This window comes from Oryzias melastigma, linkage group LG9, assembly GCF_002922805.2.
Source record: "Oryzias melastigma strain HK-1 linkage group LG9, ASM292280v2, whole genome shotgun sequence".
Classification (NCBI taxonomy): domain Eukaryota; kingdom Metazoa; phylum Chordata; class Actinopteri; order Beloniformes; family Adrianichthyidae; genus Oryzias; species Oryzias melastigma.
This window is the reverse complement of record NC_050520.1, coordinates 8414293-8427724: the sequence shown is the minus strand read 5'-3', so window position 1 is coordinate 8427724 and position 13432 is coordinate 8414293. Positions and strand designations below refer to the sequence as shown.

At 36.5% G+C, this 13432-nt stretch overlaps 1 protein-coding gene across 2 annotated transcripts in view; it reads right to left on the bottom strand.

Moving 5' to 3' along the window:
• The window catches only part of LOC112148955 (dmX-like protein 1), a 47803-nt gene extending 40231 nt beyond the window's left edge, over positions 1 to 7572 (bottom strand). Inside the window, exons 1-6 of one of the 2 annotated variants that reach the window (XM_036213444.1) lie at positions 6603 to 7572; positions 4731 to 4951; positions 3761 to 3886; positions 1281 to 1358; positions 803 to 881; positions 47 to 191 (exon numbers count right to left, since the gene is read on the bottom strand). In XM_036213444.1, the coding sequence (XP_036069337.1) occupies positions 47 to 191; positions 803 to 881; positions 1281 to 1358; positions 3761 to 3886; positions 4731 to 4817 (515 nt within the window). In that variant the 5' untranslated portion in view covers positions 4818 to 4951; positions 6603 to 7572. The remainder of the gene's footprint in view (positions 1 to 46; positions 192 to 802; positions 882 to 1280; positions 1359 to 3760; positions 3887 to 4730; positions 4952 to 6602) is intronic. The other variant, XM_036213445.1, reaches the window with a different exon arrangement.
• Positions 7573 to 13432: the final 5860 nt, after the last annotated feature.

The following is a 13432-nucleotide window of genomic DNA, read 5'->3' as shown; positions in this document are numbered from 1 at the left end:
ACTAAATGCAGCATAATGAAATAATTTAGAACTTTTCAGTTCTTACCTGTTCTGCCAAATACATCTCCAAGCAGAGGAAGAGCTTTGTATGGTCATTTGATGCTTCTTTTTCCCGTTTTCACCTTCATCTTTAGCACCCTCCACATTAGACCACAGCTGGAGGCTGCTGGAACCCGTCAAGAGGGTTTTACCTTAAAAAAGGAAAACCTCAGTATCTGCCTTACATATATGCGAAAAACCTTATTGAAATTATGGTAGTGTAAAAAAAAAAAAATTTAATTAATTAATTCAATTAAATTTTAATTATGCAAATAAACCAACTCGCGCACTGAGTCATTCAAAAACACAATAAATACTTTGATTTACAGCAGATGCATTCAAATTTATGCTACAAAGAAGACGTCGGCGTCTTATTCAGACCACAGAGCGGCGAGCTACATGGAAGCTATGGATAAAGCGATTTTGGGAAATGGTGGTTGGTGATTTTGATTCAAAAAAAGCGTTTCCATTGCAGTTTTGCAAAATATGTCAATGTTGAATTACCTGAAAAACCACCACAGCCAAGAGGAAACAATATTTTCTAAATAAATGCAAGTTATTTAAAAAATGTTCCATTTATTATCGCAAATCCAATTTCTAAGTCAATGCAAACGCAGCTAATGACTTTTTAAAGACAGTCACCACTAAGTATTTGCATAAAGTCACTAGTACAGTGGTGAAGGAAATTTCACATAATATAATAGTACTACCAACTTACAGTTGCTATATACCTTAACATGTTTACGTGAGTCAGTTTAAGTACCTGTGGGGTGCCAAGCCAGGTTTCGTACCATGGTCTCCAGCACAAACTGACCAGTCTTCTGCCACTGGCAGTTTCCCTTCTGTGTACACAAAATACATACAAATTTTAGAAAAGAGCTTTTTTTTTTTTTTTTTTTTACACACACAATTGTAGAGCATTTAAATATGACTTGGAATTGATTCTAAAATGACATTTCCTTTTGTAAAAAGTTGAGCTCAAGTGGCAACAACTTAAGAACTAAAAGAGCTTAATGTGAGTCATGTGAATAGAAACTTCTGCGAAGACAAAACCACAGACAGAGCTCACATAGTAAATTCCTAACATTTTTACATTACTACTCTAACAGAAACTACCCTACAGCTAAATTAAGGGGGAAAAAAAAGTCTAAAATCCATCATGAAAACATAGACAGCCTTATCAAAACATTTATTTCTCTGTAATCACAGATAAAGACTTCAAAACAAAGTGAACTACTCACAGACAGTGCTGCATCTTTGCCATCTGGGGGTTGTACAGGCTCAAAGACACATACAGTGCTTCCATAGGAAGCTGCAATCTAAAAGCAAGAGAACAAAAAGAGGAAGAAACAGTTAATGATAATGCATGTAAACATGCTCTGAAAAACAACACTGGTTAGGTTGATGAGAAAAAAGCATTTCTACATTTAATGATATTTCAAAAGCTTGAATGACTGAATGATTGGCCAAGTGTCCCAACAAAAACCCAAAGCCAGCCATAAGTAATATGAATCCCTATTTTAAGCATGTATATTGCTCATCAACACTTCTCTGTTCTCTCTGTAAGGTAATGAACCAATGATAAACATTAATGAACACTTTTCAAAATAAAAAATGATTGAGCCTTATGAAATTTGGCTTTTAAACTACTTATAAAAGATGACAAAACTGCAGGATTTCAGCACCAATATATTTTCTAATAGTTGCAAAATTATGTATGTTAATGGATACGTCTTAGCGTGACAAAAGTGTACAATGACTTAACAAACCGGAGATGAAGCTGGTTACACGCACAAGTAAAGAAATGCACACTCAAGAAGGCAGAGAAGTGCACAACCACAGTCACATGATAGAAGCCTTCGAGGCAAACTAGAGTTTCAACAAAGAGGGTTTTTTTCCTCTAAAAGTCATCTGAATGATTGTGCAACTTCTTTTTGAATAACCGTAAACCTATCGGATATCATCCGTTTAAAATGCAAAAGAACTGCAGATGACCCAGCATTTCTGGAGGAAATATTCTAACAAATGACAAAAGAGGAAGAGGATAGAACAGAGTAAATTAAAAAGTATTCGTTGTCAAACTGTAGAATGACTTTACACAGGTAGATCTCCATATATCATTGTGCAACAAAAATAAAAATTCTGCAAAAATTGCTTATATTTCAGGGCTTTACCTCCTGTAAGTTCAATAGTTGTAGCCATAGAATAAAAAAATAATAATAATTAGGCCACTAAATATATTAAATATCTTAATTTCTATGGATCCAATAGTTGGTTGGAACTCCTTTAGTATTAATTGCTGCATTAATTGTTTGGAGGTGATCAGCCTGTGGGTCTGCACAGGTGTGATGAAAGCTCAGGTCACTTTGACAGATTCTTCTCTGCATTGTTGGGTTTGGTGTCTCTTATCTTTCTCTTGACATAGACTCTACTGGGTCTTGCTGGACAACTGAACAATAACACAGTGGTCACTGAACCAGTTTTTAGTACCTAAAGCAGTGTGGACAAGTGTCAAGTCCTGCAGCAAAATAAAACAGGGTTTCTATGCAGTTTGACACCATGAAGTGTTCTAGAATTTTCTGGTAGATGGTAGACGTTAAAAAAAACAGAGTGTAGAAACACCAGCAGATGAAATTTGCCCCAAATCTTACTGTCAGTAGAAACTTCTCACTGGATTTCAAGCACCATGGATTCTGTGTCTCTCCACACTTTTGGAATGTGACGTCTAAATGAAACAAACTTTCATCTGAAAAGAGAACTCCGTCTGATGTTGCCTCTGGTTCACGAGGAATACAACATTTGGAGCCCATCTCTTGTACTCGTCTGTATGTGGTGATTTTTGATGCTCAGACTCCGCATTTCCGCATTTATCCGCATATATCCGCATTTATAATTCACAGTTTTCCTACCATACTTTGTACTTCCACTCATTTCCTGTTATTATGCCCGAAACAGAACTCTGAACATCCAGCCTCTACTTTTTTAGGTTTCCCTACTTTCTCTCCTGACTCTGGAAAGTTGAACATTTTTCTTTTTAATGAATATACTTATTTTGCCCCAAATTAATGAAATAAAACAAACTTTTCTAATCCGTTGTCAAGTCCTTAAGGTTTTAAAATAAATAAGAAACCGCCTAAAAAGTTGATTTGGTAAAAAGGTCTTTTTTATCATAATTTTTCGTACCCATAATTTTAATCAGTTAAGTTAAAAAGAATATACAAGAGTTTATTAATTAAGAATAGGCTAATTAACATACATGTCTTTACTGTCAAAAATATTGTGACGTTATTATTGTACTTTTCAAGATAAAATGAATGAAAATACATAAATTAATGTTCAGGGTTAATAATATTTCCCTAGCAGGAAACTCTAAAACATTACACTGTAGTTTTGGACAAAAAAAAAACAAACTTTTTAGTAATATAATGAAAAGAAAACAAATATTACTTTTCCTTTTAAGACTTGTAAGTTGTGGTAACAGATAGATTGGCAAAATCAAGAACTCAGCATGTTAAAAAATGTGGTTTTGAAGGCTCTGTAAAATAATACTTTGTTTTTTTGCTCAATTATTCTTTAACAAAATGTGAATTTGTGTTTTCCTGTTTTCTTTTCTGAGACTGAAAGGATGCTTAAACATTTGTTGTAATGTGAACAGGAAAAATATGAAATTCTGCATCTTGAGAAGATGACAAAAAGCAGAGCATTTTCTGACTCTTCTTACCTGCCCCCCTTGTGATGAGCAGTCAACACATCCAACCTGGATATTGCCGTGTTTGGCCCCTGGGATGATCTGCAGCCGCTCAAAATTACTGCCCAAAATCACCACATCGCAGCCTGATGCATACGCCTATAAAGAGACAGACAGCAGAAGGTGATGAGAGGCAGGGATGACTCACAACCACACAGAAAAAGATTGCATTTTGCGTGCACGTCTATGTTTGTGTGTGAAAGAGGGTCATCTGACCTGACCTTGCCCCAGAGCAAGTATCGTGAATCAGACATGCCATCACATGACAGCTCTGGAGTGCAGGAGAATAAGATTAGATTTATTGACTATTTCTGTGGTTCTGTAAAGGAAATCCTCACATGGACTGTGAATCACAATGACTGAGTCTCCTTCATTCTTTTTTTCTTTTTTTTTTTACCAAAGTGCAAAGTCTCACAACAAGCTAAAACACAAGCTGGAAACTTAAATTTCTCCCTACAGTGATTCCAAAACATCCCAGGAAGAACACGTTTGGTTTGATCATTAGAGTAAAAATAAAATAGACAATCACTCAGCTTTGTGTCATATGTTGTGTTTGTGTTGTGAGACTTATTCAACACAAATTTCTGTCTACAAAACATTTGTCAGAATTTCAAAACCCACTATCACAAAATATAAATTCATATACATTTATATGTTTTTGTGTAATTCTTTGTGATGATGGAGGACGTGTATAAAAAAATTAAGCTTAAAATTGCATTTTTTAGTTTTTCTCAGGAGCAGACAGAAAAATGCTGTTTGAAAAGATCCTATCTGACGTAGAAAATGTGCTGGGTGGGCCAAAAGCTCCCTGCCGCTCTGCAGACACTATCTTCAAGAAAGCGACACAGTTTTTTATCATTATAACTAAAAGACCAATAGATAAGTTTTTTTTTTTTTTAAATAGATCAAAATATTATTATATTTGGCCTTTAAGTTATCTTACCGTAAAAGGCATATTGTTGATACTCCCAACCGAGAAGCAGTTGTCTCCAGGGTTGACAGCCCCTGTGAGGACTTGATGAAGATTCATCGCTGATCTTTATGGTCCACTTAAGATGCTTGAAATCTCTTTTTGTTATAAAACCTTCCCACTCCAAGAGAGATCCACTGGACAACATGGGACAAAGTTAGTCATCTTCCCTTGGATCCAATGAACATGTGCTGCTGGGAAAAGAAGGAAAATATGTCAACATAGAAGAAATCTCAAAAAGTAACACTAAAACTACAGATATGTGTTTCTCAATGTTTTGACATTCATGAGGGCATTGCAGATGCTGAAGATAACCGTGGTATAAATGTGATCCTGTAAACGTGAGTAGAGGACATACTGTTAACTACTACTACTACTACTACTACTATTGAATATGATCATAAAAGAAAGTTTGTTTCCTCTTGATGCAATTTTCTTAAACGGTGCATACAGTAAAATAAAGCATTAAAGACTCGCTCCAATAAAAATCGTGCTTTTGGTATTTTAACATGTTCTTGTAAATTTTTTCTCATGATGAAGGACATGTATACAAAGAAAATTAAGCTTAAAATGCAATTCTGAGTATTTCCTTATATTGAATCACAGGTCAGAGGCAGACTTCAAATGATATCTTGTTGCTCTGCAGAACCTATGTCCCACAAAACCGAGAGAGTTTTTTTGATTTTTGCCTAAAAGTGGCATAGTCATAATTAAAAGACGAGGAACACTTAAATCAAAAGATGATTTAAGTGGGACGCTACATTTTTGAAGAACAACTAAATAGCCAAACACATGGGCAATCATCAAAAAATATTACCAAACAGGGCAGCATATGGTGGCATCAAGCTCTTTTGAGCCTGCAGATCAAGCTGCATGCCACTGCTATGCATCATCTATTTAGAGGTTAGACGTGAAAGCTCTTTTGCATAAAAGTGCAACACCAGGTTTCTCAGAAACTGGTCAGAATGCATAGAAAGCGAAGCTACACCCAGGATAGGGAGAGAACAGACTGGTAAACACAAAAGAAGGCTTTCAAAAGAATAATACAAGGAAACTGTTGGAGACGGTTCTGCAAATGAAACCTCCTCTTAAAGACTGACAGAAACCTTACTTAATACCCCTACTGTTGAGAGGAAATATAAGTATTTCAAAAGTTTCACTTCTGTAAATATGCAGCAAAACAAGTTTAGTGTATGTTATCAAAAGGGTGCAGTATAGATGTGTTTGTGGGTCAGTGCAGGATAACAATGCTACTTAGCAGCCTGCTTGTCCCTTTTTAGCCTGAAAACATCTTTAATAGTCTTTGTCCAACCATCTCCTTTCAGGTTTCCAACTGAAAAACCGTTTAAATCCATATCACATGTCTGGAAAAACAATAGCACACATAGTGGTAGGCATATTGGTGTTAGCAGCTAGCATGACCAGCAGTAGCTCTGTTTTAAATAAAAAGTAAATATTGTCCTTTTAAAAAAAGACGAAGAAGAAAGAACCACGTACCCAAGTAGCACGCGCTCACAAAAAGAGAAGAGCTCGCGGATGCATTAGTACATTTTATACCTGACTTTTGTAATAGAAGACTGCATCTGTGTTTCCTGTGTTGTGGCCACTCACGTGATTACATTTCACACTCGAGCCCGTTAAAACACAACTGACGCCACGTATTGTCGCAAAAGTTGGCAATGCTCAGAACAACAAGCACCACCAGTTTAAAAGCAAATGTTTATCATCATCATGTACACGATGCCAATTTGTGACACCAACTTGCGATTCAAGTTTAGCTAGCCATGATTTGTTACTAGACAATCTGACATAAGGAAAGGCTTGACGAACAGAATAGCTACTTACTTTGTAGTGTTTCTCCGTGACATATCATATAAGTGTTGCGTCAAGTGTCGTTCCTGTCAGCTGCTGTTGTTGAATTTAGCGTCCCAGCTTTGCAGATTCGCTGTCCTCTCTCAGTTAGGTTAGCTAGTAACTAGCCTGTGAAGCTCTCTTAAGGGAGCTCATTAGCCTCAAAGCTAGCTGTGGTAGATATATAGAACGCATTAAGAGGTCGAAAGTCAATATCCGTCAAAGTAAGGAACTCTTCACTTCATAAAATTCTAGGAAGGAGCTACCTGCTCGACAAGGTTAAATAAAACGCCTTTACAGAGGAAGCTTTCCCCTGGGTTGAAGATGTGTCCTGATAACGACAGTGTCGCCGCAATGCATTGTGGTATTTGAAGTATGTTACTAGCTGAGTCAAAACGGGAGAAAAGCTTAACAGAACTACAACAAAAGCTAATTTCCTTTAAAAAAATAATGTTGTTATTTTATTCTGTGTTTATTTTCTAGTTTTTGGATATGGGATTAGTAATATTTTCTGAACGATGAGAAAAAAAATATTAATAGTGTTTTCTAAAGTTTTTTTTTCCAGGTTCTTCATGTTTAAAGCAATTTTTTTTTTGTTTTTGCTGCAAAGCTAGGTTTACCATATATCTTATTTTCATGATGCATTGTGTTATATTATTAGGCCATTTAACCTAATTAGAATTATTCATTAGAGCTGGGTTAAAAAATAATTAAACCAATCTTCAAACGAACAAACAAAACACACACAGATGATCAACTAATCAAGTCCTTCATTTTTCTCTAATTACATTTTCTTGAGGTAATTTATTTTCTCCTCTATTTTCTATTTGATTTTTTTTAAAATTATGTAGCACTTTTAAAAAGTAATCTTTATACAATAATCTTTTTAGTATTGAGCATTTTAAAAATAAAATGTAACTTTTTGATTAATTTTCAGTCACTAATAAACCTTTAAACCTGTAAATCAAAATCAAATAATATCTCATGCTCTTTTAAATTATACTTTTTAGAACAGTCAACATTTTTTTATTCAAATAGTTTTAATACATTTACTTATTTCTTTTTTATTTTTTATTTAACTATTCTAATAATTTTGGGGGAAAATATTTAGATTACATAAATAAAAAAAAAAAAAACAATTAACTTTATAACCCCATAATGTATAGGTCAGTATTTGAAGCAGAATGTTCATGTTCAAGTAAAATAATTCACTTGGAAATAAAGCAGTTAAAGAGAACTTTAACCTTTTGAGACCCGAGCTAATATTTGAGCTGACCCTCTAAACATGTAGTCACAGTACTCCAAATAAGCAGAATTAACTGCTGTGGTAATAAAACCCAAAATGTGACAAACATGCGTGTGGACGCCAGGTCCTGAGAGTTTAAAAATAGCTTTCTTATAGAACAGTTTTTGGCAGAAACTATGATTCAAATCACATTAAAGTGGAGAAAAGGTGAGGTGGCGTTGCTTCATAAACTGTCCAAATAACCTTTGATCCTTAAAGAGGGAAAGTTATGGGTAAACCACCAACCGTCTTTCACTTACAACTGCAGCTAATGCTTTACCAGCAAGCAACATGAAAATTATTAATAAAACTGGCTGGACTAAATTAACTATTTACCATGATGTAATGTGGTTAGAAAAAATATTTAAATATCCAATAAAGCTGTATTTGTCATCATTTGTAAGTTTTTTTCACAAATGCTATAGCATCTGCTTTACATTTCAAGCTTTTAAAATTCATATATTTTTTTCTAAATTGCTGTCTTTTTAGAAAAGAAAATCTGTATTGGTACATTTTTGTGAAATGCTGACACATTCCCTTTTAACATTGCTTGACTTTGCTCGTTTGTCTTTCTGTACAATATCCAATTTCAGGTGTTCAGCAGCACTAACCTTCAACACACCTGATCTGCAAAAAAAGACACCATGTCAAGAAGGCAGACTGGAAATATTATAAATAACATTATATTTATTTTTAATTATTGGAATTTTAAATGCAATGTAAATAAAAGTCTATTTTTTTTAATCTGGAGGGAAATTAATGTTTGGAGCACGTGAGTACCAGAAGTAACCACTGGGAGTCGCTGTTGTACAGTGGGTTTGATTTGTTTCTTTTCAAGTGGACAGGCTTTGTTGAAAGTTTAGTGTATGTTCTCTTTTTGACATTCCTTCATAAACATATGTTAGCTTTACCACTTTTATAAAAATAAATTAATAAATAAATATAAAAAATGTACAAAGTTTCTCAAAAGACAACATCAGAATGTTACTGTTAAGCTTTATTATTTAACAACCTAATGTGTATAAATGCATCTGCCCAGTATCCACTAGAAAGACCATTTAATGTAAAGTTGAATAAGGGGTTAGGGACATCAAAATTCATTGAAGGCACACTGAGATAAATAGGACAGACACTCTTCATGACTAATTAAAAATGGCTGACATGTCAGTGGCATTGGGGACGGCTGTCGACAGCAAGTGATGCTGAAAACTGTTGATATCTGAGTCAGGAAGTAGGTCACGGCAGTAATAAGCATTGTGCTTTACACCGTAACCATGCAAACTCTCACATTTGTTGTTTTCACACACCTGGATTTTCAAGGCGTCACGTAAGTGCACGGACATGTGTGAAAGGTGTCAAAGAAAGCAAAGCCTATTTTCTCACACACACCTGCACACGGGCAGACAAAACATCTGCCCTGATGTCACCATCTCAGATCTTTGGCTGCTATGTGTTTACAATTGTAGTCTACAATACATTTGCCATGTTGATAACTTTATTTGCTCATTGGAGTGCCTAGATTGTAGTTTAAAAACAGTAAAAATGCAAAAAAATCTTCCCTCAGGGATTTTAAAAATGCCTCTAAAAACAAAATTAAGTTAAATAATAGTTATATTCATCAATTAATGAATAAACTTGTTTATTGATTTACTCTTCATTTGTTTTACTTTTTGCTGTTCTTTTGTTCTGTTCACTTTATCATAGTCTTATTATTTTGTGTACTTTAAATATATATATATGCAAAAAAAGTGTAAAAAATAAACAATCTGAATTGTGTGTTCTGTCTGGTTAATCTTTAATATGATGAAAAAGGAGCAGCAGTGAGATGTTTTCCAGGTTTCCATGCCATTCAGCGTCTTTGTGTTTGAAATCTCAAAGGTTTGGTTTCTCTCACAGCATGTTCTGATGAGTTTGGATTTTTAGTTGAAGGGGTGTAAATCCATGGAGCTTGATGACCTGCTCAAGGTGTACCTTTCCTCTCTCACCTGTTATCATCACCACCAATAACATCCTCTTTGTTGCTTTCAACAAGGTGAAACTGCAACAAAAAAGGAATGCAGAGACACAATGAGCCACCAGAGGGCAGTGTTGAAACATACTCTGGAGGGAAAGGTTCCCTGTTGAATCCACTCCTTAGTGAGCTGTTAATGCATTTCAATGTAACCCTACTGTCTAAATTCTGCCCATAGCCCTGCTCTTACATGAAAAAGAATCATTTTAATTAAAAAATACCTTCAAACAGCACTAGCCTTTATCAGTGCTTACACTCATGGTAATGTCCAAACAAACATCAAAACTGATGGTCCAGTGTTCTTGTTCCAGTGAGCTCCAGCTGCTCTGAAGAGATGATTCAGTCCCTCCTCTTAGTGACCCAGGATTTTTTTTTATTTTCCCCCTGAAATGTGAGTTGTCTTGGAAAGGCTTTGTGGTATTATTGTAAGGTGGTTTGACGGGTTTTAATGCTGATGTCTTGCATAGGCTGTAATTACTGGATCTGGTGGTAGAAGGGCAATTCCAAACGGGGTCCAAAGTTTCAGTGTGGCCTCGCTTTGATGGTTCTGTGAGGCGAGGCAACTTTTCCACAGAGTGAAATACCCACAAGTCGGTGAGCTTTAGCGTGCAGATATGCAGGAACACATGTAAGTAACCCCAATGATGCACGATGGTAAAAACAAGCTGCTAGCATCCACAGCCCTGCAATCACAAATAGATGTTTTGCTTCAGGTCCATGTTTTTATTTGAATTAATATGTATTCACATGGTTTTGTTAGTGCTCTGAAAACCAAACAGCCTTGTGCTGCATGATAACATTGTTTTTTTTTCTGTTGCCAATGCTGGCAGACTTTCTGTGTTTAGCTCATGACCTCTGTGCGACGGTTTCAACGCCGTCCTATTCTGCGTGATGCAGTGACCTGAGCGAAAGCGCCCTTCGCTGCGAATGTAGAAACAAGTTTGTGTGCATGTTTTTGGTTGTCAGCATGAGCAAAAGCCCTCCATCTGTGTGTACGTTTGCTTCTATCTGCTGGTGCAGGGAAGTGTGTGCGTCACCGCTTCTGTTAAGTGTTTTTCCCTTTGTGCTTAACCTGCTTTTGAGTACAGTCATCCTGCAAAGGTGACTGTAGTGATGGGAACGGACGGTGCAGTCAGAGGAAGAGGGGTTATAGCAGGCAGGATATCCCATCACATTAGGGCTGCTGCTGCTGCTGCTGCACCCACTTCCCTCCCCAGCAGCTGGATCCAGAAAGAGGTCTCAAAAAGGTCAAGCGGATCCTCCCTACGTCATTATCCCTCCATCACCTGCCGTTTTTTCCTTTTTTCTTTCTCCGTCTCTTCAATCTTTACCCTTGACACCCTCTTGTATGCCCTAAACACCCCCTTTGCTTTTTGTCTGTGAGTCCTGATCTTTTTTTTCCTGCCCATCTGTTCTCTTATCCCCACAATTTAGCCTTTTATTTGAATCTTTCTTGCTCTCTTCATCAGTTTCCTCATGCCCCCCTCAGAGTGTTTAAGTTGAGTCTGCAGCAGATCTTCCGATTGCATCAGAGATACCGCACACACTCAGTGTCCTCAACAACAATCTGAGAGTGAACCAGCATCTCTCAGGGAAGAAGATTTTGGCAAAAAAACAACAACAAAAGAACTGTAACGCACTGTAAACCCCAATGTCACCCAAAGTGTGTCAGAAATTTAACCAAAATCTGGGGCAAAGCAATGCAATATAGATGTAATGTTGCAGTGAATATTTTATGATACACAACAATGTACTATGATAGAATAATTTATGGTTTTTAGCTGAAATGACCAAAATATGTAATAGGTTTGTGTCTTTATTTCGTTTCAAATTCATAAAATGTTAGCTTTTTGCAACAAAATATCCATCAAAATAAATAATATCCTTCTTTAGTTCAAAATCATCACAAAGTTGTTGATATCCATAAATTGTAGATTCCTCCTCCAATGCTAAGACAGCACTCCACTTCTGCTAGTGTTTTTGAGCTCCATTTGCCTTGATGTGCTCTGACTTTCTTTGAACTCTCTTTAGCGTCTGATACTTTGGCTCCATTCTTTCTTTGGCATCGTTTTCCTGTCTCAGGGAACGTGGAGGGAACTTGCTTAATGAGGAGAAGGGGAATATTTTTACATGATTTAGGCAGAAATCACGGAGCAGGCGTCCGCAGCACATCGCTCTCAAACAATGTCTGATAACAAATCACATTCGGTGCAAAAGCACTGCTGATGAGAGACAATTACCCCAGGAATCTCTACAGTCTCCTGTCGTAACAAACTGCCTGCACAGATATTCAAACTCAGTGAAGTTCAAAGATATTTTAACAACTTTCTGTCAAACTTATTTGAGTGATCAGTACGTTAGGGGGAACCTGATTCTATAACTGCCTTTTCAAAAGACAATTCAGGGCACAAATCCTCTAATTATTAAACATTTCAAACCACTAAACTCATTATAACCTGTTTTGGTAAAATATGCAGAACAATATGAATCAGATTTATGAGTTATAGAATTCACTTGGAATGGCTGCGGTTAGAACATTATCCTTTATAATATCTGCTTATTATCTCAGTCTGATTCATGTCGCTTCTGCTGACCATCACCCACAGTGACCTACATTTACTTTTGTCTTCACCCATCAATCATTTACAACCAGAGAAGGCTGTGGAGGAACTCAGAGAATGTCACTGAAATGACAGGAACTCTCCAATGATACCAAGAAACTGACGCGTATTTAGCATCCGTGTGTTCCTGTCCTGCATCGCTGCAGACGGAATGGAACCTTAAAACACATTCAAGATTGGTAAACACAGAGGGAAGGTTGTTAGCAAGGTGTCACATCAAGTGTGGATCCTGTGGTTTTTCAAGGTCGAGTTCAGTTTCAGTTCTCCACCCTCCTACTGTTACATGGATCCAAGCCACTTCACCCCAATCAACCACAAACAACAACAATTCAATAGAAGTAATCCATGAGGGCTTTACAGGAACCATGGAAATGTGTAATTATGTCCAATTATGTTAAACAACATATATATATAAATATATCTATAGACGCACAAGAGGGAGAGCAGGATGAGCAGACTGAGCAACATTGAGAAGAGGGAGACAGAAAATTCCCTGGACTGAAAAATAGATGAGCCCTTTGGGTGTGTAAGCAGAGGCTGGATGACTTATTCAGCAGGGACCGTGTGTACATGTCATTAAATCAGCTGCCATGCTCAAGGTGAAGTTCAAGCTCAGGCTCACGGAGAAAGACGAGAAGCTGGGGATAAATGCAGATCTGGATTTGGATCGCTGGGCTGGGGATCGAGACAGAAATAACAATTGGTAAATTCATAGAATTGCCTTTTTTTTCTTTTTCTGCTGGACGTTGTGGCGCTTTTGAGACAAACTGTGAGGGCAGCAAGACTTTAAGTCAACTTTTTATTCTCAGTATATTAAAAATAAACACAGGAGCACACGCAAAACATGAACTTATGTTCAACCTTCATTTGTGGCCTTATAATAGTTGACATATAATGGCTGAAAGAA